This window comes from Theropithecus gelada, chromosome 14, assembly GCF_003255815.1.
Source record: "Theropithecus gelada isolate Dixy chromosome 14, Tgel_1.0, whole genome shotgun sequence".
Taxonomy (NCBI): Eukaryota; Metazoa; Chordata; class Mammalia; order Primates; family Cercopithecidae; genus Theropithecus; species Theropithecus gelada.
The window spans coordinates 125,410,345-125,438,289 of record NC_037682.1 but is presented as its reverse complement, the minus strand read 5'-3'; the positions used below and the strand labels follow the sequence as shown (position 1 = coordinate 125,438,289).

At 41.7% G+C, this 27,945-nt stretch overlaps 1 protein-coding gene across 1 annotated transcript in view; it reads right to left on the bottom strand.

Annotated features, from left to right (window-relative positions):
• Nucleotides 1-1,650: 1,650 nt before the first annotated feature.
• Nucleotides 1,651-27,945, bottom strand: part of GLB1L3 (galactosidase beta 1 like 3) — a 38,488-nt gene continuing 12,193 nt past the window's right edge. Inside the window, exons 8-20 of the mRNA XM_025357562.1 lie at nt 27,530-27,611; nt 26,496-26,560; nt 13,149-13,233; nt 11,139-11,276; nt 10,271-10,351; nt 9,754-9,860; nt 8,429-8,569; nt 8,034-8,105; nt 7,456-7,534; nt 6,922-7,009; nt 6,499-6,610; nt 1,845-1,961; nt 1,651-1,716 (exon numbers count right to left, since the gene is read on the bottom strand). Coding sequence (XP_025213347.1) covers nt 1,651-1,716; nt 1,845-1,961; nt 6,499-6,610; nt 6,922-7,009; nt 7,456-7,534; nt 8,034-8,105; nt 8,429-8,569; nt 9,754-9,860; nt 10,271-10,351; nt 11,139-11,276; nt 13,149-13,233; nt 26,496-26,560; nt 27,530-27,611 — 1,233 coding nt within the window. The remainder of the gene's footprint in view (nt 1,717-1,844; nt 1,962-6,498; nt 6,611-6,921; nt 7,010-7,455; nt 7,535-8,033; nt 8,106-8,428; nt 8,570-9,753; nt 9,861-10,270; nt 10,352-11,138; nt 11,277-13,148; nt 13,234-26,495; nt 26,561-27,529; nt 27,612-27,945) is intronic.

The window sequence follows — 27,945 nt, the reverse complement described above, 5'->3', positions numbered from 1 at the left end:
ATCCAGATGATACAATGAGAAACTAATCACTGAAGACACTTTCTGCAGGGTTTAATTCTCCTATGGGACTTTGAGAAAGGCTGCTACAGAACATCATTTAGTGGGGATCTTTTGATAACTCTCTTGATTTTTCTGTCAGAAAGTTCTGTATTTTATTTGTTTTTCTTGAAAAATAGTTTTGCTGGGTAAAGAATTCTAAGTTATGAGCTTTTTCTTCTCTAAGTGCACTGAAAGCATTATATCTTCTGGATAGCATTTTTGCATTCATATTTGGAAAAGACTGGCATACGTGTGGAACTAAGGTAGTAGCAAAAGAGGAGGTGCCGATCGGAGAGACATGATTTCAAACACCTCTTTGAACCTTGGTTTCCCACCTGTAAAATGGGTATGTTGCACGGTTGTTGTTAAGTTTAGATGTTGTAGATGTTACAACTGAAATATAATACGTACTCATGATCATTAGGATTATTAGTTCTGCTTTCCTCCTTTACCCTACATTTTCCACAGAGTTCATAGGTTTGAGGCTACATCCCCAGAGAAAAGAGTTTTATGTAGAATTGTGGAGGCATCTGACAGAAGTTTCCTCCATTGAAAGAGTCATTCAGACTAGTGGGAGAGAAGACAATCTGACATCACATCTCTGTCTTCATTCCAATCCAAACAGAGTTCTCTTCCCTCTGGACACAAGATTACTTACTAATTACTTGAAAGCCCTAGGCACTATATTTAACAGGGTGATAAGATTTGTTTTTAATGCATTGGTTTGAATTTAGGCCAAGTGCTATGTTTTGTATATAAGAAAGTGTGTGGTTCCCAATGGTGCCAGTTTTTTCAAATGGCACCACTGGCTTTTCAGAGTGGTTAGAATATTCACGCATGTGTGGCTAATCTCACTAATACCTACCCACTATCAGGTATTGACTATAGCCAGATAGACAGGGAGTAAGGAGACACAGAGAACCCCATGCTAAGCTTTGTTGTCACACGTGTCTGAAGCAAATGACCAAATTGCTGTTCCTTCTCTGATTAGATGTGACACGCAGGGTCACCTTGTAGACACACAGTTGAAGGGGAATGAAAGACATTGTTCATTGCCCTCTGCTTTCCCCTACTCCACACACACACACGTGCACACACACACATGTGCACACACACACACACGCAGAGAGAGAGACAGACAGAGAGAGAGAGAGAGAGAGAGAGGAGGGAGACCGTGAGTTTGCCCATTAGTACATGCAATACTGTCTCTGGCATGAGGAAATCAGTATCCTTACTCTTCCCCAGGCTACAGACTTTTCCCTTCCCTTCAATTGAGTATGGAAGGCAGAAGTGAAACTTGTTTTCATTTTATTCACATCTACTTAAGGCATGTTTAATTAAAGAATAAGAGCCTGCTAAGGATTAAGCATTTAACTAGATAAATCAGCCGTTAAAGATTCTGAAGACTTTTTAAAGCCTAAAAATAGGCATCTTATAGATAGACTCCAAAATACATAACAATTCTTCTGCTGGTTTTTGTTGTTGTTGTTATTTTCACATTTTTGCTATTGTAAGCAACACCGTGTTCGATAGTCTTAATATAAATCTTATTCCTCAAAAATGACTTACAGATGAACTCCAGCAACCCAAAAAATATGTTCAGACACGGTTTTACAGCATGGGCTTGTCCGTAGATTTGATGTCTGAGCCACTCAGCATCTTCTCAAACAAGATGACCTGAGAAGAAAAGAAAGGCTGACGGTGGGAAAGGTGAAGCCTATTTAGTACAGGATGGAAAAGACACTGCAACTCACATTTTGATCTGAAAGTTTATGAGATGTCAAGGCGGAGACTGGGCGACGTACCTCGTTGTCTTCCGGATGAAGCCAGACTGCAGGAAGGTACAGTGTTTGCTGAGGCCCAATGTTCCAATACCGCCCAAGGTTCCGCCCATTGATGAACACGAATCCGTAATTCCAGTTCTGAAAGGAACGGTGGCTTGAGATTTGGAAACAGGTTCACCTTAGCAAGGTAAAACCTAAGGCACTTGGGGAGTGAGAACAAGACTGAGACCCTTTATGGCACTCAAAGGGAGGTGAGTTTAGAGTGGGATATGTTATAGAATTTCTACCTTGCACTCTAGGAACGAAAGAGAAAAACATAAATAGAACCAACCCTCTGATGGTAGGGCTGCTGTTGTTCCTGTTATGTGATATATAATGTCATATATTTTAAAAAGCAGATCTCCTACTTCCAGAAATAAATATCAGGTAATAGTGATGAACACCACTGCTGACAGTGGCTATTAATATAAAAGCTGCACATTTTTAAAAATCTGCTTACAATATAATGAAGAATTATAGGACCAAAATCTAGAAGAAGAAAATGGAGAGACAAGGAGACATCCAGGCAGTTTTCCACTAGAGGCACCTGCTTATTCTGGGATATAACAAAACGGTCTATAGCATATACAACTGGAGCCTCTGAAATGCTCCAAATTAAAGGACAAAGGTTTCTGGACTTGATTTCAAATAAAGTAGTTATATGCTACATATAAGAGAAGCATCAAAAACATAAGGTATTGAAAAAATAAAAGAAAAATAATGGATAAAGATATGTAAACCCTAACCAAAAGGAAGTTGCTATAGCTCTGTTAATATTCAGAAAAATAATACTTTAAGGCCAGAAGCATTATTAGAGATAAAGAGGGACATTTCATGATGGTAACATTCTTAATTTACCATAAATGTATATACAACATACATAAGATAAAAGCATAGATACAAAACATATCAGCAAAATTGACAGAATAATAAAGAGAAATAAACAAATTTACAACCATAGTAGGAAATTTTTATACAACCTTTCAACAGTCAGTAGGCAAAGCAAATAACAATCAATAAAGATATAAAACATATGAAAGATGATTAACAAAATTGAACTAATTGACATAATAGAACATTGATCTAACATCTACAGTATACACATATTCTTTCAAGTATACCTCAGAATATTTACAAGCTTGATCCTGTGTTAAACTAGTTTTCACCTAAACTTCTCGGACTATAATGCAATTAAGCAAGAAATTGGTAACAAAAAGATAACTATAAAATATCCAAATTCTTGGAAATTAAGAAAATCACTTCTAAATAAACCATAAGTCTAACAAGTAATGACAAAGGAAGTTGGGAAATATTTGAATTCACTGATGATGACAATAAAATAGAGAGAAACTTGTAGGGTATAAGACTATCAGCAGATTTTTCAGTAGAAACCTTGCAGGCTAGCATGGAATGAACCGATATATTTAAAATGCTGAAAGAAAAACAACTGGCAATCAAGAATACTACACCCAGCAAAACTGTCTTTCAAAAATGAAGAAGAGATAAAGACTTCCAGACATACAAAAACTGAGGGAGTTCATCGCCGCTAGACCTGCTTTACAAGACGTGCTAAAGGAAGTCCTTCAGCCTGAAAAGAAAGGAACTTAAACAGTGCCAAGAATCCACAAAAAGTATAAATTTATTGGGAAAGATCATCATGTTTCTCCCCAGCAACAACATGGCCCCCAGAGTGGCCTGCAGCTTTCTGGACAGTGCCACCAGGACATCCAGTGCCTTAGGCTGAACACTACCTGCCAAATGGTACCATCAGTCTACACTATTTCCCTTAATACGAGAAGACAGTACAGCCCTACTATGGCAAAGTTCTGGTCCCAAGGAAGCTTCTCTATGTCCCCAAAAACATGGAAGTTGTCATTATGTGCAAGTCCTTGTGAAGCATGTGACCGTCAACAATCCGTACAGCCATACGAAGGAAAAGTGAAATTCCAACCTAAAACTTAGAGGTGAAAGAGCAAGAGTAGGTATTTTATAATTCCCAGCAGACTCAAGATTGGCCCTAACCTGCAGGATAAACTGCAGACCTTCTCTTTCGTTGGGCTTAATTTGCCTGCCAGCTCCTTACAAAACCGTCTTTAAGACATTCTAAAATGCCCACACCAAGGTCAACTTGATACCTTCAGAGAAGCACCGACATGTGAGGTGCTCACCTTTAGTATCAGCTGTTTTTACGAAACCTTCATTATTTTTTAGATAGAATTTGTACTTATGATTAAAATGTCAAGCTAACACGGCAACCCTAAAGCAGCAACTATCCAACTAATAAGACACTAAAATGATTCATCTCTTTCTATATAGACATCACTTGTCTTACTACAACTTATTTTTTCTGTATTTCAATATGAACCACTACCCATATAATGGAAAGTATAATATAAAAATTAATAATACACTAATATGGCTTATAATTATGTACATTCGGAATTCTTGCTTTGAAGAATATAATTCCTAAGTCATGAAAAAAATACATATTAAATTTATTCTTATTCTATGTAAAAAAAAAAAAAAAAAAAAAAGATGGTATGGGAGTCATTTCCGGTATAGGCAAATCCATAAAGATAATAAAAAGATTGCTGTGGCCGGGCGCAGTGGCTCAAGCCTATAATCCCAGTACTTTGGGAGGCCGAGACGAGCGGATCACGAGGTCAGGAGATCGAGACCATCCTGGCTAACATGGTGAAACCCCATCTCTATTAAAAATGCAAAAAATTAGTCGGGCCTGGCAGCGGGTGCCTGTAGTCCCAGCTACTCGGGAGGCTGAGGCAGGAGAATGGTGTGAACCCAGGAGGCGGAGCTTGCAGTGAGATGAGATCGCACCACTGCACTGCAGCCTGGGTGACAGAGTGAGACTCCGCCTCAAAAAAAAAAAAAAAAAAAAAAAGATTGCTGTTGCCAGGGGATGGGAGAAGAGGAAAATGGGGAAGTAATTGCCAAATGGTTATAGGGTTTCCTTTAGGATAATGAAAATGAATTGGAACTAGAGATAGTGGCTGCATGGCATTGTGAAGGCACGAAATGTGACTTAATTGTTCACTTTAACAGAGCTAATTTTATGTTATGCAATTTTACCTCAAAAAGTCTTTTTAAAACTTATGGGATGCAACCAAATCCATGCTTAAATGATGATTAATAACCTAAATTAATATAATTAGAAAGAATAAAGACTAAAAATCCATGATCTAAGTATCTATGACATTATAAAAATAAAGCAAATTAATCCTAAACTAAGAAATTGAATAAACAGAATAATAAAGATAATGACAGAAATTAAAGAATCAAAAAACAAATACGTAACATAGTAAGAGTCATAGCCAAACACTGTACTTTGAACGATTAATAACACTGATAGTGTTCTGGTGAGAATCATCAAGAAAAAGAGCGCCTCGGTATCCTGTAACAATGACAAGGGACATGTGAGTACCAATGATCTCAACGTCAAACATGAAGATTTTAAAGGCAACGTATTTGAAAATTTCGATGAAATGGGAAAATTTCCAGAAAAATATATTTTCTCAAAGCTAACTTTACAAGAAACAAAATCCGAATAGTACTTTAATCTTTCAATGATTGAATCCACACTCGCAGACTTTCTCAAAAAGAAAATGCCAGCTCTAGAAGGCTTCACTAATGAACTCCATTACATGTATACGTGGTACTTGTCTTATACAAATCCCCTTCCTACATCCTGTAGGAGAGCCCTAAACCTGGCACCAAAACCTGACAGGGAGATCTCAGTCATGAACATAAACACAAAGTAAGTCTTAACGATTTATCATAGACAAGCCCCAGATATAATCCAAATGTCCAGAGAAAGTAAAATGGTTAAATCATCACGTATTTACTAAAGGAACCCAGTACAACAGTGAAAAGGAACAAATCACTGCAAAATCGATAAATGGCTGAACCTCACAACACTGAACAAAAAAAATATTAAAAAGAAGATGCCCTGTATGATTCCATTTACATAAAGTCAAAATAGGAGACACTGGCCTAGGGTGTTGGAAGTCAAGGTAGTGGTGACCTTTGCAGAGAAGGGGGCAGTGGTTGGGAGGGGTGCTAACAATATTTTTAAATTTCAATGATAATTATATGGTGTTCACTTTGTGATCATTTGTTGATCTGTACATTCACATTTTGTACGTTTATGTTATCTATGTGTATTTATACAGAAAAAGATATTCTAGGTAAAAACTAACCTACCAACTCACCCCACACAGAAAAACAAAGTTGCAGAATACACGGTACAATTCTATTAGTGTCAAAACAATTGTGTATGTGTGTGTTCAGGCAAAGTTATATACAAAAATATACCACTGTCGGCAGTGTTGAGTTCTGAGAAGCAGAGACTAACTGGAATGGGGGTGGGTGCAGAGGGGAACGTCATGCTCTGCTCTCTCCCCCTTGTTATTTGTTCGAATTTTTAATTGTGTTTTGATGTGTTATTCTCTAAATAGTGATAAATTAGGAAGACTGATCAATGTTGGAATGCTCGGTTGGAGATGAGGAAGAGGTGGAAAAGAAAGGGAAGTATTCCTCCAGGAACACTGGCTTTGCTCCAGAACCCTTTAAAAATAAAATCGGTGTTTGGAACACCAGGGCAGCAGAGGGCGTCACCTACCAGCAGGCTCAGGAAGGTGTCCTTGGGAGAAGGGCCAGCCTTCAAGGTCCCACGGTAGAAGGCCGGGCCCTGGTGGCTATCTGGGACAGGCTTCCAGGTGGCAGAGCGGAGCCTGGAAGGAAGGCCAAGTCATGGGGGAGAGGAAGCCCCTTCCCAACCCAGTTCCCAGTACCCACCCCAGGTGGCTTGGGCCGAGCCAAATATTCTGTTTCAATGAGCTAGCATAGACTAGACACGCTAGACACGTTAAAATCGGAATCAGGACACTTGCTTCAGGGCCCTAGTTCTGATGCCGCAGTGCCTGACAGCCTGGAGTAAATCACTCAGTCTCTGTATCTCGGACTCTTCATCTGCAGTGAGGAATCTGAAATCTCTCAGTTCCCTGATCACTGAAGTGTGCACGGGGGGCCAGCTGGAGCATACCTCTCAAAGAAGCTCATTTTCATCTCCAGGGAATAGATGGTAAAGCCCTCCAGAGAAGAGTTATTGATGCTGACAGATCCAGTTATTCCTGCAGATGCAGATGGGAGGCAAGAAAGAGAATATGAGCCAGGACTGGACTAGCATCTGGGACAAAGCAATGCAGACATGTATGTGCCTTAGGACAGGGGCTCAGCCAGGAGGGCAAACGTTTGTCTGACCTGCTTTGACTGAAGGTTTTACCTACACGTTTCCACACTACCCAGAAAGTTCCCCCACTTAGTACTGAACTTCTCCTGAAACTCCCAAAAGGAAACTGGCCCTGCTCCCGGACAAGCCAGCACCGAATGCACTGGCTCCACCCTCTGGCCCCAGAGATCAGAGAAGGCAAGACAAGGGCGAGGGGCGGATTTTGCATCTCCGCTCCCAGGACCGGGGTAGCCCACTACTGAGGGGCTGGTTTTCCCCCCCAACCCCAGTGCGTAGCCCGGGTCTTCGGTTTTGAGTAACTGAGGAGAAGCCACAGCCAGAGCCCACCTTTCTGCTCATTCTGTATTTGCCATGAAAAATTGACTCGTCCTTGATTCTCCACCAGGATCCTCAGGTATCGGCAGTCCTGCTGAGACAGGCCAGGTCATGGAGACCACGCGCCATGGAGGGCGTCTACCCGACAACCCATTTTTTTGCTGAGTTCCACATGGAGAGACACATGGGAGAAAAGGAGGCTCCAGAGCCCAGCAGTCTTCCCTGTCACCTAAGGACTGCCTGTGTTCCCACAGTCAATCTTCCCTTTCCCTCTGCTGACCCTACTGGGAAAGGCAGAGACTCAGCTGTGCCTCTAACCAACCCTAAAAGCTCAGAAACCCAACCAGGGGCTGAGGACAGGCTCAGGGCTTAGTGAGGAAACCCCCTCCCTTCCAGCACCCGGTAGCTCCTGAGGGACCAGGGCCTGGGGGGCACTTAGGCTTCCAGACCTGCACACTTCCTGCCGCAGCCCCAGGTGAGGAGCAGTACCAACAGCAGGGGTGGAGAAGGGAGGCTGACTATCTCAGGACCAGGCTCCGTCTGCATTTGAGGGCGGTCAAGGGCATCACCTGGGCTCTCAAATTACATACCCTGAGTTCAGGAATGTGCAGGTCCTGATTATTCTCGTTCAGAATCCCTATCATTGTCTCATCCAGGAACACCTGCAAAAGAAGAGCCGGCATCAGACGGCTAGGCCCACCTGAAGAAAGGGAAAACAGAGGCCGTAGTTTTGGCAGAAGGAGGTCAGTATGAAGGCAGGGACCAGCTGTGGTGTTCACAGATGGCATGAAGCTGCGTGGAGGCCGAAGAGACTCTCGGTGGTGATAAAGCAGAAAGCAAGTCTATTTGGCCTGACTTTTTAGTCCCAGTGCCTCCCATATAGTAGGTCATCAAACAGCAACGTGCACCTCAACCAACTACCCTGCCCAACAGCATGGGGAGGTGATGCATTTTGCTTCCCACACAGGGAGCCTGTTGGCCCTACCTGTGCCATGTCATGAGCGTGGGCACAGAGGCGGCCTCCAGAGCAGATGGACTTCTCGTACAGGACAAAGCCGTAGGACTGGCCACTCCCATTGTTTATGGGAAGGTTCTCCATGTTGACGGGCTGATGGGACTTGACTGGCTATGAGAAGAAATGGCAGGAACAGAAGCCCGAGGGCTGAGAAGTCAGGATCCTCCTTTCTAAGACCCTGTCATTTGGTGTGGTCCCACCTAATGGTCCCCAAGGGTTCTCTGAATGGGAAATGATAAAACAGACGGCATGTGATACTGCTCTGTGCTGACATCTCCCTGCCCAGGAAACTCCGGGAACTGCAGGGCACAGTGATGCAGGAGCAATCGCTATCATCCTAAGAACTGATTAACAGAGGAAATAGATGGGGCAAAGGGGCTCGTGCCTGTAATCCCAGCACTTTGGGAGGCCAAGGCAGGTGGATCACTTGAGGCCAGGAGTTTAAGACCAGCCTGGCCAACATAGTGAGACCCTGTATCTACAAAAAATTTAAAAACTTAACTGGGCGTGTTGGTGCCCTCCTGTAATCCCAGCTACTCAAGAAGCTGAGGCAGGAGGATTGCTTAAGCCCAGGAGTTCAAGGCTGCAGTGAGCCATGATTGTGCCACTGCACTCCAGCCAGAGCCTTGGAGCAAGACCCTGTCTCAAGAAAAAGAAAAAAAAGAGTAAATAAATTGTATTCTAAAATATTGAAGTCTAGCAATGAATTATGCACCAAGCAAATGTTTATTTCACTAAATTAAATTTAGTTACATTAAATAAATGTAGTTTCTTTAGTGTACCAGTCACTACCTTTTCTCCAAATTAGTGATAGCAGAGGTAAAACCAATGTGAATTCAAGGGCTACAGTTTCAGTTCCAAGCAGCTTTCACCTTTCTTCAAAATAAGACAGGAAGGCTGATGGAAAAGGAGGAGCAGTGACCGAGGAAGTCCAGGCCCAGCTGCTGGCAAAGCGGGGGCAGAAGCTGTTCTCCCAATCCCAGCTCAGCAGCTTTTCCTATGTGGATTTCATAAGGACCACGCAGTCTAAACAAGAGCATCTCCAGACAGGTTCATCTGAGCAGGAACCCAGGATCCTCTAACATCCTGCTGCCCGTCCCCTGCACACTGACTCCAAGGACAAACCCCTTCACAGTCCACCCAGAAGGAGGTGGTGGCTCTTGTCCCCCAGTTCTAAATCTGAATGAAACGCAGAGGATTTGTTTTCCCACTTCCTAATAAAACAGTTTCCCGAAGGAATCCCTGCCCCATCCCTCCAATGGCCACTCCACCTCCTGTGGCCAAGCAGCACTCACCTCATTTAAGTAGGACAGGGCATCCCACAGCGGGAGGTACAGCGACGGTCTCATGGGGGGATACACAGCCTTGGGAGTAAGTTTGGGTACTTGGGGCAGGGGAGTTGCTGCAATGGAGATGGGGCACAGGGCAAAAAGTGCCTGAGATGACCACTGCCTTCTCTAAGCCCCCCATGCCTATCCAGCACGGCCTTTGCTTTCATATTCGGGATTACTATGTCATCCATGGTACTGAGAGCTTTACAAAGAGTAACTCAGCCTTCACAGTCATCACAGGAGACCAAGGTTACTACCTTTATGTTTCAGTGAAGAAACTGAGGCTTATAAAATGCTTAGAAACCCTTATTTCAAAAATCACAGACTTTAAGCCCAGGGTTCGAAGTTAAGGCTGCCGTTGTTCTCGGGAGCTCGGCGTAACTGCTGCCCACAAGGCAGACCCGCGCCCTCCTCACTTTTCCACAGAACGGAGACTCCTCATGGGGAGGGCTGGCCCGTAAGTTAAATGGGTGCTGAGTACCTGAGACAGATCCCAAGAGTTTTTGAAGCTTGAAATATTTTTCTGTGTAATCTCCAGCCTCCGTGAGCACAGCATCATAGTCTGCAAGACACCGGGGCCAGTCACCAGCCACGCAGTCCCCGCGGCAGGCCCTGTTTCAGCACCGCCGGCTGGAGACGGCCAGGGCCACTGAGAGTGAGAGAGAAGGAAGACACCCTCCATCCCACGTGAGTGTGTGAGGCCAATCTAAGGACACTTCCCACAAGTCTTCCTGGGACCCCGAGGCTGCCGTGACACTGGGCGTGCCCCGATTTCACTTTCTAATGCAAACGTGTTCAACCCACAGCTCACGGGCCACAGACGGCCCAGGACAGCTTTGAATGCAGCCCAACACAAATTCATAAACTTTCTTAAAACATTTTGCACTTTTTTAAGCTCATCAGCTATCATTACTGTTAGTGTATTTTATGTGTGGCCTAAGACAATTCTTCTTCTTCCAATGTGGCCCAGGGAAGCCAGAAGAGTGGACAGCCCTGCAATGGATACTCTTTTCTTTGTTCAGCTGGTATTGCCCGGCCATGCAGGTCTGTGCCTTTACGGCAGTCGCCGTTCCTACCCTGCCTCTCTTCAGAGGTTCAAGCCAACAGGGCATTATACGAGATGCGTGAAGCGGAGCTCTAAGTCCTAGAAAGCCCTGTCTACTGCAATGACAGCCTGTTGGGGCATTATGAACATACAGAAGGAAGGAAAATAGATAGGAAAATCCTCAGTACTCAGCATAGATTAGAGGTCAAGAACCCAGTGACGCCAGAACAGGCTTCCAGAGCCTCCTCTGTAAAGCCCTAGCACCGCCCATGCTGGAGAGACTACTGCACCGGCAGACACTTGCCATAGCTGGTGACAATGCCAGTGTGCTTCCCGAAATTTGTGGCCCCATTCATGAAACCAAAGTTGGTTCCACCATGGAACATATACACGTTGAAGGAGATCTCATATTTGATGAATTCAGACACAGCACGTTCAACCTCTGCAAAGGGGAAGACGAAAACATAGAGAATGTTAGAAATTGAGAGGAGAAAGAAGTCTCTGGCAAACTCTTATCATTTCCAACCCCACTCCGCAATCAATTACAGTAACTCCTTGCTTCACAGCTGTACACATTCTTGGGAATGGAGACTTTAAGTGAAATAATATAAAACAAAACCAATTTTTATCTCAATTTTAGAATGAAACGATGTTGAAGAAGATGGTATTACATGAGGATGTGCTGTGCATCATTTTTAAAGTTTCCAAGAACCTGCTGATGACGTTAAAGACCTACTGCAAATGTGTTATCACTCCACCTCTACAAAGATTCCAACAAAGAAATAGGCAGAATTGGCCAGAACTACTCTAGGACACCAAATCCTATCAATCCCAAAAGATTTTTGAACTTTTTTTTCCAACGTATCGACATAATTTGACTCCAACCTACATCTATTAAATAATACCCTAAGAATTCTCATGTCACTTACATATCTAATTTTCCTTAAATTTTTTGAAATCATACTTACAATTAGTATACCCTCATTACTACCTTCCAGTACAATGTTTCTGGGAACACTGACTTGGAAACACTGCAATAGTCCACGAGTGGTTGCTGTTAATCTTTAGCCACAAAAACTTCCATTTTTTACTGTGTTTAAACAGCTACTACCATCTCTCCACTGGCCACAGTGGGAAGGAGGAGGTTAAAAGTCATTCAGAGTGGGAGTCAATTCTGGCTATGCTCTTTACTATTTGTATGACTTGGTCAACCCATTTTCTTTCTCAACGCCACTGCTTCCTGATCTGTTAAATGAATGTATTAATTCCAACTATATCATGGGACTGATGAGAAAATTCATTGATGAGGTAATATATGTGGAAAAAAGGCACAGTGCCTGCCATACAAGAGACCAGAAAACTGTTATTTGGTGGTGGTGGTGGTGGTGGTGGTGGTGGTGGTGGTGGTGGTGGTGGTGGTATTGTTGCTGGCATTATTGTTGGTGGTAGTGATGGTATTATTGTTGGTGGTACTGGTGGTGATAATGGCATTTTCTCTTGACTTTTTCTATTTTTCAACCCAAAACAGGCTTTTCTCAGTCCCCAAGTATTTTTCAATATTTTTCTATACTTCAGATACAAGTGGGTTTGTTTTCATAATAGCTCTTTCAAAATATCTTCTGTAGACACATATGGTTATTAAGCAAATGACTGCCAGGCATTGCTCTAAGTGGCAGCACTTAATCCTCACACTAGCCTCATGAGGTCGGTTTTATGATAATCTTCACATTTGGATGAGGTCACTGAGACTTAAAATGAAGGAAGCCTGCATGAGGTCCCATGGCTAGCACTCCAGAGCTGGGATTAAAACCTGATCTCTTTGGCTCCAAGATCCATGCTCTTGGCCATCGCTGCATGTTGTCCCCTAACTATTAATGCTTAGTTGACAATGCCATCGACAGGGCCTATGCACTGCTAGAGATGATTAATGTTCCACCTTCCTCAGACGTCACATTTTCAGAGAACCTTCGGTGGCCACCTAACTTTACCTGGGCAGGTCTCTCTTCTGTCTTTTCTATCACTGCACCCTGACTGTTTGCTTCAAAGTATCAGCCAAACATGGAACTATATATTGATTGTTTTACTCTGTAATGATCTGTGAACCTCACTAACTTATACTCTGTTGGGGGGGTGGGAACCATGTAATTTCTATCCACCAGAGCATCCTCAGGGCCTGGCTGAGTGCTTGTATATAAAAAGTTGCATGAATATCTATGGCTGATCAAATGAATCAATTAGCAGAGAACTGTGTGAATGAGTTCTCACGGGATCCGGGGCCATCTCTTCCTGGAGTCAAACACTGCAAAACACTCACCCTTTGCATCTTTAACATGGTGCTTATCTCCCCATCTGTCGAACCAGCCAACCCAGTATTCCATAACCAGAAGGGGCTTATCTCTCTAAAAACAAACCAAAACAAATACTAAGTCTGGCAAAAAACAAAAAAGAAAAATCAGAAAACCTGAATACAATAGATAAGAACTTAAGGAACTCATGCTTTTCTCCTTTTCCCCAATTCAGAGCTTTCCCTTTTTGATCCATTATTTCTCCCCCCACCCCCTGCCCATTACCCCTTGGCCGTCATTCACAGCTCTGGTTCCTCTACTCCTAAATGTCCACGGTCTTCAGCTTCATGTCTTCCCCACTATACCTGCAAAGCACCATCAGCCATTTCAACCCTGTCTCACCCAAGGCAGGTGTTGCAAGAATGAGTTTTGGATACACAAGGACCTGACCGCGATTCCTTATGTAGAAACTCAGATTCCACAGGCTGAAATTTCAGCCTGACACCTGCACTCCACTTCCAGCCTAGCATTTTCAGTGCTGCTGAATGTAGATTCTGTTTTTAAAAGGTGACACCTCCTCCACAGTAGGCCTGGCTGTTGCTGTGCCGCGGATATTAAACTGGAAGATCGTAGCTGAGCTTCTCCTGGGTGATATGTCAGCCACTCAGCACGCATTCTCCACTGCACTCCTGGAGTCCTCTAGCATATTGCTGCTCTAAGCCCAAAGAGTTGTCAGCCTAGGACTTTTGTTAGCTGCTCCCTGAATTTGGATTATGATGTTTTCCAGATCCTATGTTCTCTTCTGCCTTGGTTTCATTTCTCATTTCCTCCTTCAAACACTTCCATAGAAAGGATGAGTGGAAAATAAATATTCTGAGTCCTTACATGTCTGGCTATCAACGCAATTAATATTTAGACTGGGTATAAAATTCTAAGTTAAAATTCATTTAGCCTCAAATTTTAAAGGCATATGCCATTGCTTCCTATTATCCAGTATTTTACAATCCTATGCCATTCTAATTATTTTTGCTTGGTATGTAAGCATGTGGTTTTTCTCTCTGTAAGATGCTAATTTCACAATTTAGGTCTTTTTCATCACTTACTGTGCTTACTTTGAGATATGCTTTTTATCTAGATGTACAGATACTTCAGGTAAAGGAAATTCTTACGTTACTTGCAATTTCCTTTCCTCCATGCTCTTTGTCCACTCTTTTTGCAACCAGTATTAATAAGACGTTGGGTCTCCTACAATAATCCTGTAAGACATTTATCTTGTCTCTTTTATGTTTTGTTGGCTTATACTAATAGTAATATTAGGAAATTTTATCATCTTTACCTTCCAACTTCTATATTTAATTTTTAATTTCAAATACTAGGTTTTTTAATTTCAAACAGTTGTTTTTGGTTCCCTGATTGTCCCTCTTAACAGCCCACTCTTGTTCGTGTATAATCTTATTCACATCTCTTTGCATATTAATAAGCCTTTTTACTACTCTATTCTCTTGCCTGAATTAACTCCATGTTCCCTGATTTCCATTTTCTTCTTTATTTGTAGTTTAATTATTTTCTCTTTGTGAAATTTTATTAAGTAAATACAGATCCTTAATTTTCCATTTGTACTCAAGAGGAAAGACTGACTTCTGGTGTTAAAATTGTGCTGTGGGTTTGATATTCTCCTCTTGGAAATCTTCCAAATCAAAACAAGGACTGAGAAATGGAAACACAAACAACATCCTCTATGGAGCTAAGAGGCATCCGGAACTTCAAAATATACATCAGGAGGAGGAAGTGCAAAGCATTGAAGGTCTGTCAGGGGTTCAAAAAACAGAGCGAGAAATGCTCTTTGTCGAAGATTTTAGGGAAGACTCACAGCACAAATTTCTCCCAAGTAAGAAGCATACTCCATAGTGCAGCACCAGCCATTTACTATCATTTACAGAACAGGGTGCGCAAGCTGGTGAAGGGAATACACTTTACATAATTCAATGAGTCAGAAGCTCAGAAGGACAAAACTATTGGAGAATCACAGATAAGAACTATAAGGAAGAAGAAGTTGCTGCTTGTGAGGTATCTGAGAGCACTCCTGCAATCTACACTGGCTCCCTGGGAGGATGGAGAAAGCAAAAAGGAAGATGGGTAAAGACAAGAATTCATCCCTGCCCACAGCAGGATGCCACTAAGATATACTGTTAGCACAGTCACATGAGTCCTTCAGCCAATAAGAATTCATCTCCATCAAAGACAATAATAAAAAAGAAACAAGAATAGAATCTACTTTTAAAATTCTAACGAAAAAGAGTTTTTTTCTTTATTAACGGGGAAAGAAATTAAAGGAGGGACACCAAAAACTTTCTATAGCATAGGTCAAAATTGTGACCCAAAAATATTGTTATAAAGTTAAAAATCCCAATGCAACAATCACCTCTATAAATGGAGAGCATAAAAAGAGAACTAAAAGTACTCAAGGAAGACATGATAAGAAAATATAAGGAGCTAAAATATGACCTGGCAAAGATTTTTTTAAGACAGATAAAATAGAAAATATTAAGTCCAAACTGGAAGCAGCTAAAAGAAAAATAAACATGTGAGAGACATGAAAAGAAAAGGAGTGAAAAGTGAGCACAGTTAAAACAAACAGAGAGTAGAAAGAATGAGAAAGAAATGGATGCAGGAGATGCGAAAGGAAGGCAGAAGAATTTTGCATTACACATAACTTGTATCCCTAAAGAGAATAAACCAAAGGCCGGATGCGGTGGCTCACGCCTATAATCCCAGCACTTTGGGAGGCCAAGGCGGGTGGCTCACGAGGTCAGGAGTTCGAGACCATCCTGGCTAACATGGTGAAACTCCGTCTCTACTAAAAATACAAAAAAATTAGCCGGGTGTGGCGGCAGGCGCCTGTAGTCCCAGCTACTCGGGAGGATGAGGGAGAAGAATGGCGTGAACCCGGGAGGCAGAGCTTGCAGTGGGCCGAGATCACGCCACTGCACTCCAGCCTGGGCGACAGAGCGAGACTCCGTGTCCAAAAAAAAAAAAAAAGAAAAAAGAAAAGAAAGAGAATAAACCAAATTTTAAAAATTTAAACATATTTAAAGATATAATCAAAGACTTACAATTTCCAACAAACATGATCTATGTTATTTGGACCAACCCTCTCACTGAGGATTTTTACAAAGTTAAATCAAATATAATATCACCATAGATACAGCTGAAAAGAGAATTCATGTACATGAAAATAAATCAGAAAAAAGTATCCAAATAGCAGCATAAGTAGACAAAAAAATGTACAAACTAAAGAGATATACACCACATTTGAGAAGGTTTAATGAATTTAGCTGGAATTCCAGGATGAGAGGAGTGAGACAACAGCGCGGAAGCAATGTTTGAAGAACTACCAGCTGGGAATACATACATTCTAGAAGCCCAACAAACTGGAATAATAAGTAAAAAGATATTCAGAAAGAGACATAGATCACCTGAAGAAAATAAAAAAGAAAACAAAAAATCTTAGCAATAAAGGAGAAAAAAAAAATGCGTGACAGACGACCTCTCCATAACAGCAGGGAGGTTAGCAGACTGTGGGCTGAACAAAAACTGCCACATAAAGAATTCAGAGCCAGGGAGAGACTGAAGCCAAAAACAGAGTCTGCCATAAACAGACATCACTAAAGGATATACTTCAAGCAGAAGAAAATTTTATATCCTGGGCAGAATCTCCAGGATATAAAAAATAATAAATAGCAAAAAGATAAATATTGGGCTAAAACTAAATGAATATTGATCGTATAAAACAAATACATAACATTTTTAGAATTTTAAAAAGATAGAAATCAAACACAAGAGTCAGAGTGCTTGCTCTGAGACACTTGTACCATCCAGGCGGAGAGCAGAACTTTAGATTGCAGGGGATTCCGTACTTACACTAAAATTTCAAGGATGACTTTTAAAAGATAAAAAACAGACTCTGTAACTCCAGAATGATATAGGAAAAAACAGAAATTGATTTTTTAAAATAGTGGAATCCATAAAAAGAAGCCAAGATTGTAAAGAAAAAGAAAAGAAACATTTAAAAGTACATAATCAGATGGCAGGTTTGACTTCAGTCTAACAAGAATTACATGAAATATGAGTGACTGAGAGCTCCAAATAAAAGTTTGTGTCAGACTAAAATAAAAATATTCAACTAATTTCTGATCTCTGATAAGAGAGATATCTAAAGAAAAATGTAGAATTACAGCAAGATTAAAAACCAAATGAAGATATAGAAAATGATACACCATTCAAATATTAATCAGAGAGGTCTGGCACGGCAATATCAACGACAGACAAAGTGATCTTAAGACAAAAAGCAATACTGCATACAAACAGGATGACTCCCTAGTGATAAAATGTCACGTCCATAAAGACAAAACAAGTCCAAATTTACATAGCCTCAAAATACATCAAGCAAACTTGATAAATTTGCTAAAGTACAGGTAAAATACTAAGGACTACTGGTAGCAATATGCAAATCTGCAATTACGATAGAAATATTAACACATCTCTTTCAGTGACTAATACAACCAGCCAAAACAATCAATTGGAAATAGAAAATTAGAATAACACAATAAATAAAATTGACATAGAACTTAAACAGAATACTGCACCCAGTGCCACAAAATACATTCATTACAAGCACATAGGGCATTTACCAAAATTGACCATTGATAGGACATAAATACAAACAAAATTAAATATAAAAAAATAAAGAATCACACCCAAAAACTGAAAACAAATGAATCTAACTCTACATCAAGTTGGTAAAATAATTACATAAAACAAAGAAATTATTCCATGTAACCTTAGTACATAGAATTTTCACTACCTTAGTACATAGAATTTCTCTGTGTGATATACCTTAAAGATAAAAGAAAAACCACAGAAATCTTTAAGATCATTAGATTTTCTTATTTTCAGTAATATTATCAGTGTTGTTATTTCAAACCTATTAGGAATATATTGTAGAACTAAGTGAATAATAAAATTGTGAATGTTATCTACGATGTCCAGAGTCAGAGAAAAAATAAAAATATAAATCAGAAAAGTAAAATATAAGTTCTATATTTGCATTTTTTAAAAAATCAATGAAACCACAATTTTCTCTTTTATAAGATGCCAATATCCTGGCCCTACACACTGCAAATGCTTAGAAGTAACAGCAATTGGATAGTAAGCACAGCTTGTATTCTACAGAAGCAACAGGGTTCTTACGAGAGATCACTATTTCTGGGTTGAGGATTGGAAATGTATCAGGTGAGTCGGGGACATTGTATTTGGCTGGAAACCAAGTAAACTATGAAAGACTGATGGGGTCATGTCAGAGGAGAGAGGAGCCAGGTAGAAGGTGCTTCCAGCAGGCCAGCGAGAAGCCACTTTAAGCTTCAACAACATAATGATTAAAATTGATAAGAAAGCATTAAACATATTAAAAAGTAATGAATTAATAATCAAAGAAAACAATTTACAAAAGTTTGAAAAGGTACAGAGTATGTTTTCTGACTTCAGTGAAATAAAGGAAAAAAAAGAAAAACTCCCTATGTCTGAAAATTTAAAAATTAACTTCTAAACATACTCATAGGCCAAAGAAGCAATCGTATTGAATGTTCGAACTAGTCTGAATTACAGTATATCCAATATACCAAATATAAAACTCACGAACTAATGAGAAATCTATACCCTTAAATGTTCATAATAAAACATAGATAAAATGTGAAGGCTAATTACCCACCTCAAGAAATTAGAACAGCAAAATAAACCAAAAAGAGTAAAATAAATAAAGGAAATATAAACCTAAGAGCAGAAGCAGTGAAATTGAAATTAATTTGCAATAGAGACAATTTAAAAAGAAAAATCGGTCTTTGAAAAGAACCGACATGCTTCTGATGAGACTGATAAGACAGAGTAAAAACAAATAACTAAGATCAGAAATGAAAAGGAAAGACCAGCACAAATGATATGGCCATTAAAAACATGAAGATAGTGTACATAATTATATGCCATTATATTTTAGTTTGAATGAAATGGACATAGTCCTAGAAAAACTGTAACAACCACATTTACTCAAAAGGAAACGAACTTCTGAGTACAGCTCAGAGATATAGCCGTGGGAAAAACATAAATCCCATCCTCACCGCAAGGACAAAGCTAGAAAAACTGTAAATTCACGGCTTCCTGGGTCCATCAGAGAACCTAAGTCACAGGGCAACCAAATACCTAAAATCCACGGAAAACCTGATGCCTGCAGGAGAAGCTGGACCCAAGCCACCTGCTTACCTGGGGCTAGATCCTCTAATATAGTATCAACAGATCATATTAAAGAAGTGCCAAAGACAGTGTGGGCCAGCATGAGAGCACGAAGTCAAGGGAGCTGAGACGGGTGGCGGCTGACACCCTCATGCTGACTTTAACTCCCCAAGTCTACCAGCTGTTCTGAGGGGAGATTCGGGAGAATCCTGGGCAAGTCTGTTGCGGGCTGAATTGTGTTCCCCAGCCAAATTCACATGAAGGCCTAACTCTCAGTACTGCAGAATGTGACTGTGCTTGGAGACAAGGCCTTTAAAGAAGTAATTAGGTGAAAGGGAGGCTGTTAGTGTGGGTCTTAATCCCATGTCACTGGGGTTCTCATAAGAAAAGGGAGTTTTGACACACCAGGGTCTCATGTTCACGGCAGAAAGACCATGCGAGGGCACGTTAAGAAGGTGGCCACCTGCAAGCCAGGAGAGGCCTCAGAGGAGAACAGCCTGTGGATGCCTTGATTAAAAAGTGGTCAATAGGATGGGCACTAATCCAGTATGTCTGGTGTCCTTGTAAGAAGAGATTAGGACACAGACACACACAGAGAAGAGACCATGTGAGGACACAGGGAGGAGAAGATAGCCGTCCAACAAGCCAAAGAGAGAGGCCTCAGAAGAAACCTACCCTGCTAGCACCTTGATCTCAGACATCTAGTCTCCAGAATGTGAGAAAATAAATGTCTGCTGTTGAAGCCACACAATCTATGGTCCTTTGTTATGGCAAGCCTAACAAAGTAACACAGCTTTCTTTCTGATGTTGGCTGAGGGGAGGGAGCCACCGCCACTGCCAGACCTTCTCCCAGCCCATCTTCCCTAGGGAACAAAAGCCCTAATCGGCTAAGAAACAGCACAGAAGCTGTCACTTAAGGGCAGCTTAACTGGATAAAATCCACTGCATCTGGGAAAAGGGATGGGGGATGCCCTATCCTTGGGAAAGAAGGAACACAGGCTAAGATCAAATCTGCCACTAGAAGAAGAGCAGGAGCAGGAGCACCTGCAAAGGCCACACCGCTCAGACCCAGAGACAGCATCTGCTGACAATAAGGCATAATCAGAACATCAGGGAAAGCCTTGCTCCCTCACCAGCAGGCTAACCAAGCTGGAGAAAAAGTAACACATACTATAGCTGAGAGAGTCACAAGCAACAGATTCTCTGTGGGACACAATGCAAAGGTGAGACTCAGAGGGGAATGCAGACATAGAGAAAACAACCTCTGCCTAACCAGCACTTGCTGTCAACACAAGATACCACCAGAAACATTTGAAGCCCATGATGCACAAAGGATAACACAGCAACAACAAACCTCACAACTAGCCCAACTCCAGACTAGAGGAACACAAAATCCCACATGGCCTAGCAGAATGAAAGGCGTGCTGATCTCCAAGACAGTATCCATGTCCTATGCATGATGTGCAGATTTCAATAAAAAATTATGAGACATACAAAAAGGCAAGAAAAGAACACACTTGGAAGAGATAAAGCAATCATCAGAAACAGACTTAGATAAGACACAGATGTTTTAACTATCACACAAGGAATTCAAAATAACTATGATTAATATATTTAAGCCTATCATGGAAAAGGTAGACAGCGTGCAAGATCAGATAGGTAATTCTGGCTGAAAGATGAAAACTATAAGAAAGAAGCAAATGGAAATATTAGAAATCAACAACATAGCAAGAGAAACGAAGAATTTCTTCAGTAAGTTCATCGCGAAACTCAACAGGCATGAGGAATGAATCAATGAATTTAAAGATAAGTCAGTAGAAATTAACCAAACTGAAAAATAAAGAGAAAACAACACAGTGGGAAGGAAAACAGCATCCGAGAGTTGTGAGACCATACTAAGTGATCTAATGTACGTGCAATTTGAACCGCAGAAGGTGAGAGAGCAGAGAAAATATCTAAATAAGTGATGGCTCAGAATTCTACAAAATTAATTACCTAATCTTGCATTCCTAGGATGACTCTCACTAGAATGTAACTGTATTAGTCCATTTTCACACTGCTGATAAAGACATACCTGAGACTGGGAAGAAAAAGAGGTTTAACTGGACAGAGTTCCACATGGCTGGGGAGACCTCAGAATCACGGTAGGAGGTGAAAGGCACTTATCACATGGCAGCAGCAAGAGAAAATAAAAAAGAAGCAAAAGTGGAAACCCCTGATACACCCATCAGATCTCGTGAGACTTATTCACTATCATGAGACTAGCACAGGAAAGACCGGCCCTCATGATTCAATTACCTCCCACTGGGTCTCTCCCACAACACATGGGAATTCTAGGAGATACAATTCAAGTTGAGATTTGGGTGGGGACACAGCCAAACTATAACAGTAATGTATTATCATTTTACATATTGCTGGATTCAATTTGCTCATCCTTTGTTGAGAATTTTTGCTTCCATGTTCAAAAGGGAAATTGGTCTTTGGTTTTCTTTTCTTTAGTTGCTTTCATTTGATTTTGGAATTAGGAAAATGCTGACCTCATAAAATGAGTTTAGAAGTATTCTCGGCCGGGCACGGTGGCTCAAGCCTGTAATCCCAGCACTTTGGGAGGCCGAGACAGGCGGATCACGAGGTCAGGAGATCGAGACCATCCTGGCTAACACGGTGAAACCCCGTCTCTGCTAAAAAACACAAAAAACTAGCCGGGCGAGGTGGTGGGCGCCTGTAGTCCCAGCTACTCGGGAGGCTGAGGCAGGAGAATGGCGTAAACCCGGGAGGTGGAGCTTGCTGTGAGCTGAGATCCGGCCACTGCACTCCAGCCTGGGCGACAGAGCAAGACTCCGTCTCAAAAAAAAAAGAAGTATTCTCTCCCTTTTCTATTTTCTGGAACATATTGTGTAGAATTTTTATTATTTCTTACTTAATGTTTGGTAAATTTCACCAAACCACCGATCCAAGAATCTCCTGGAACACCAAACATGATAAATTTTAAGAAACAAACCACATATAGGCATATTATACTGAAACTTCTGAAAACTAAAGACAAACAGAAAATTCTAAAGGTAGCCAGAAGAAAAAAGACCAAAAAAAAAAAAGATAAGGATTAATACTGACTTCTCATCAGAAACCATGGAAGTAGAAACAATAATGAAGAGACATCTTTAAAGTGGGGAATTATGAAGATACTATTGTACAATCCTAATACTATCTACACTTAGTGTGATTAGTAGTTTCAGGTTAATTTTTAAATGTACATATATATTTCTTTCTTTTTTTTTTTTTTTTTTTTTTTGAGATGGAGTCTCCCTCTATTGCCCAGGCTGGAGTGCAATGGCACGAACTCAGCTCAGTGCAACCTCTGCCTCCCAGGTTTAAGCAATTCTCCTGCCTCAGTCTCCCGAGTAGCTGGGATTACAGGCACCTGCCACCATGCCCAGCTAATTTTTGTATTTTAGTAGAGACAGGGTGTCACCATGTTGGTCAGGCTGGTCTCAAACTCTTGACTTCAAATGATCTGCCTACCTCAGCCTCCCAAAGTGCTGGGACTACAGGCGTGAGCCACTGTGCCCGACCTATATTTTAAATTCTAAGTCGACAGCTACAATTTTTTAAACTGACGTAAGTAGTAAGTCTACAGAAGAGATAAAATGGAATCAAAAAATTATCAATTAGCTCCAGAAAAGGGAGAAAAAAAGAACAAGAAACAAAGTACAAAGAAGAAAAGAATTTGCAAAGAGGTAAATTTCAATCAAACCATCTCAATAACTACTTTAAGTGTGAATGATGTAGCCACATTATCTTAAAATACAACAACTATCAAATTGAATTTTTTAAAGCAATATGTAAATATACGATGTCTACAAGAAATCCATTTTAAATATAGATTTTAAGGTATATAAAAAGCAAAAGGATAAAGACATGCCATGCAAATACTAATTAAAAGAAAGCTAGTTGCTATATTTACATCAAAATAGAGTTCAGAACAAGGGAGAGGGACATTATATAATGATACAGCAGCCAATCTTCCAACAAAATATCATAATCCTAAATGTGAATGCACCTCAAAACAGAGACAAAAACTAATAGGCCTAAAGGAAAAATAAACAATCTATGATTATATTTGGAGATGTCAACATTCCTCTCATAATAATTGATGGAATGAGTAGGCAGAAAATCAGTAAGGATAGTGATTACTTGGCCAATATCATCAATTAGCTTGACCTGATGGGAATTTATAAATAGATGTAAACTACACATTACTCTCAAATGTACATGGAACATTCACCAAGAATGACCATATTATGATCCATGAAACAAACCTTAACAAATGTAAAAGAACAGACGTTATACAACTATGTTCTTGGGCCTTAACAGTATTAAACTAGAAATCAATTATGGAATACCAGCTGGAAAATCCCCTAAGACTCAAAAATGAAACAGCGCCCTCCCGACTGATGCATGGAATAAACAGTCTCAAGGGAAATTTTTAAAAATGTTTTGATGTTTTGAACTCAATGAAAACACAGCCCATCAAAATTGATGAGATGCAACAAAACTAGTACGTACAGAGAAATGTATAGCATTAATGCTTATATTAGAAGAGAAGAAAACTTCCAACTCAGTAAGCTAAATTTCCACCAGAAAGACCAAGTGAAAGAACAAATGCAATCCGAAGGCAGCAGAAGGGACAAAATGCTCAAAGTTCAGAGCAGAAACCAAGGAAGTTAAAGACACAAAAATAACAGGGAATCAGAATCAAGCCAAAAGCTGATTCTCTGCAAAGATCGAAAAAATTACAAACTTCTAGCCAAACTAACCAGAATAAATACACAAAATTAGCCATATTAGGACTGAAAGAGGAGTCATCACTAATGACAACAAACACATCAAGAGGATAACAAGGGATTATCACAAACAACTCTATGCCCATGAATTCAAAAATTTAGATGGAATAGAATGAAATGAGTAGAACAAATCCTTGAAAGACATAAACTACTACAACTCACTCAAGAAAAAATAACTTAAATTTTCCTGTATCTATTAGAGAAATTGAACTGCAAGTTAAAATTCTTCTAAAAAGGAAAACTTCAGGTCCAGGTAGTTTCAGTAATGAAAGTTACCAAACATTAAGAAACACTAATAATTCTACACTATCTGTTCCAGAAAACAGAAAAGGAGAGCATACTTCCAAATTCATTTTATGAGGCCAGCATTATCCTAATTCTAAAACCAAACAAATACCTTTTAAGAAAAGAAAACCAAAGACCAATGTCCTTCATAAACATGGAAGCGAAAATTCTCAAAAAAAATATGAATAAACTGAATCTGGCAAAATAGAAAATGATAATAGCTCACAATCAGATGAGATTCATTCCAGGAATGAAAGACTGGTTCAACACGCAAAAACCGCAGTCACCGTATTAACACACTAAAGCAGGACGGCCTTTGGTTTTGACTATGACTGTACATATATGACAGCCAAGCACAATCCAGTCAACTATCGAAGGAAATGAAGCACTGAATCGTGCTACAACATGCATAAATGGACCTCAAAGAAACCTCAAAAAAACACCACCCTGTATGAAAGAAGCCAGATGCAAAAGACTAAATACTGCATGAGCCCACTTATGTGAAATTCTAGAAAAGGTAAATTTATAGAACTAGAAAGCAGATTGGTGGCTGCCCAGGGCTGGAGACGGGATTAACTGCAGCGAGCATTAAATGCAATGAACATTTTGGATTGTGGTGATGGTTGTGGAAATCTGTATGTTGAATTACATGCTTACAATGGGTGAATTTAATGGTGTACAAATGAGATTTCAATTAAGTTGTTAAAAGAAAGTGACAAGAAAAAAAGAACAAAAAGGAAGAAAAAGACTTAGCAAAGGTATTGAAAAACTAGAGATAGCCACAGATCCACAGAGCTCTGGCAGGGCCCCTGCCTTTCACCAAGTTGGAAACTACAGAAATTGATGAAAATCCAGGCGCAGTGGCTCAGCCTGTAATCTCAGCACTCTGGGAGGCCAAGGTGGGTGGATCACCTGAGGTCAGGAGTTTGAGACCAACCTGGCCAACATGGTGAAACCCCATCTCTACTAAAAAGTACAAAAATTAGCCAGGTGTGGTGGCAGGTGCCTGTAATCCCAGCTACCCGGGAGGCTGAGGCGGAAGAATCGCTTGAACCAAGGAGGCGGAGGTTGCAGTGAACCGAGATCACGCCATTGCACTCCAACCTGGGCAACAAGAGTGAGACTCTGTCTCAAAAAAAAAGAAATTGATGAAAAAACGAAATAAGGTTCATGACTCTTATTTACAATACAGGTGGAGGCTGGGGACAGAGCTCTGGGGCTGCAGAGTCTTTGGCTAGGCCGGGGGCCACAGTGTGCGGGAATGGAAGGAAGGCCCTCAGGGGCGGTGTAGTGGGGCTGGGAGCGGAGGCAGAGGCTCACAGCGGCCCAGTGGGCCAAGGCGTGGGGGCTGGATGGCATCCTGGGCACAAAGGACAACCAGGAAAGGGTGGGAAGCAGAGGAGGCCGTGACCAGGCCTGGTCTTGAAGCGCGCACTCTAACTAGTCTAGAGAAACGACAGATGGACTCCCCGAGGCTGGGCTGTGGCTTGTCCTTCTTTGTAACTGTCACGGGAGGTCACCCACTGAGAGGAAGGTGGGAGCCGCTCAATCCGCGTCTGTTAAATCAGCGCAGGTACAACCCTCGTCCCTTCCCACGATGTGTATGCTGTGGCGGGACAGGCTAACCCCACGAGAACTCCCTGGGAGGCCTCCATCAGCAACGCGCACGGCCCTCTCAGCTCCGTCTTCACAGGGCAAAGGCAGGAACGTCGTCTCCCGCTGATTCCGTCACCCCTCGCCCTGCCCACTCATCTCCGTGACGTGCTCCACAAGCGGAGGTGAACACGCGGCTCCCCTCCTCCCTCCGCACCCCAAAGGCTCCCCACATGGCCTGGAACCTGCCGAGGACTCAGGTGGAAACCTGCGCGCTTCTTGTCAAAGCTGTTTTCACGGAACACCAGTTACCCAGGCGAGGGCGGTCATGGCAGGAGCAGCTGTAAAACCCGCCTGTCTCAAATGTCTTACCTGGACTTTATGAAGCTGATTGAAAGTATTCCGCTGAACTTTTTGCAAGTTGATAGCGGCCAACACTGCATAAAGAAGAGAGGCCCGACTGAGGCGGCGCCAAGCACCTTCAGGAAAGGGAAGGAACAGGAACCCGCCCCCGCCCCGACGCACGAGGAAGGAAAGAACCCGCCCCCCGCCCAGGCGCACGCGGGAGGAGCGCAGGCTCAGCAGTGAGGATGGCGAGACGCTGCCCGGATCGCACTCTGCCACGTCCAAAGGGCTGCCATGGCCATCGCCACATCCCTGACACTTGCACGGACACTGATTGTTAACATTAGCTACACTCTGTGCAGGAAAGTGAGCCAGGCCAAGGCTCCCTGACATGATTAGACCGGAAACGGAACGCAGCTTCCTGGCCCCCAGCTCAGCACGTGTTCCAGTGTACCGCGCTCCGGTGGAAAAGCCGCTGCTGAGGAGGCAGAAGGGCAGCCGCCGGCAGCAGCCCGCCCCAGCGGCCTGCTCACACCCGGGCGTGCCCCTCACTATTGCCATCTGATGAGTCCGTCCTGAATCTTCCTGCCACTTAATTCTCTAGGATCTCCTAAGTGTCCACACGGAGCCTTGGACGGTAGGATCCCAGGAACGGACAGGGTCTAGGCGGGGTTCCTGACACAACACCCATCTTCTGGTTCTCCCTGTGGTTTCCCACGTTAGTGGAGACGGCCCCGATCCCAAGCCAGGCCCAGTACTAATGCAGATTCCTTACCACAGAAAAACTATGGGAGATGGAAAGGCGTCCTGAGGACAGAGCAGCTTCAGTGCTGCTGTGATTAAAGACAGCAGGAGCAAGGCCAAGAGAGGGGGCTGGTGAGCGGCCCTGAACCTTGACCTTGAGTCCCTCATTTATTATAACATCAGACTCCAAGATCCATCCCAGTGGACACGGGAAAAGGAGGCATCAAGATGCACTTGTTTTTCTCTGAGGTGTGTTCAAGATTTACACGGGCTAGCTGAAAGCCTTGTTCTCCTATGAACTAACTCTAAATGTGTACCTCCTTTGGTGTGGCCGCTCAGCACATTTTTCTCACCATCGGAGGTCAAGAGAAGCTCCACAATCCCTCTTCTCAGCAGAGCCTGTTGAGAAAATTAACCAAAATGAACCCAATTCCCTCATTCCATTGCGAAAAAAGAAAGATATACAGCTCCCCATACTCATGGGTTCTGCATCCATGAATTCTGCAATCACAGAAATGTTTTTACTTTTTTAATTTAAAATTTTTTTTTAGAGACAGGGTTGTTGTGGGAAGTCAGGGACCCCGAACGGAGGGAGCGGCTGAAGCCACGGCAGAAGAACATAAATTGTGAAGACTTCATGAACATTTATTAGTTCCCCTAATTAATACTTTTATAATTTCTTACGCCTGTCTTTACTGCAATCTCTGAACATAAATTGTGAAGATTTCATGGA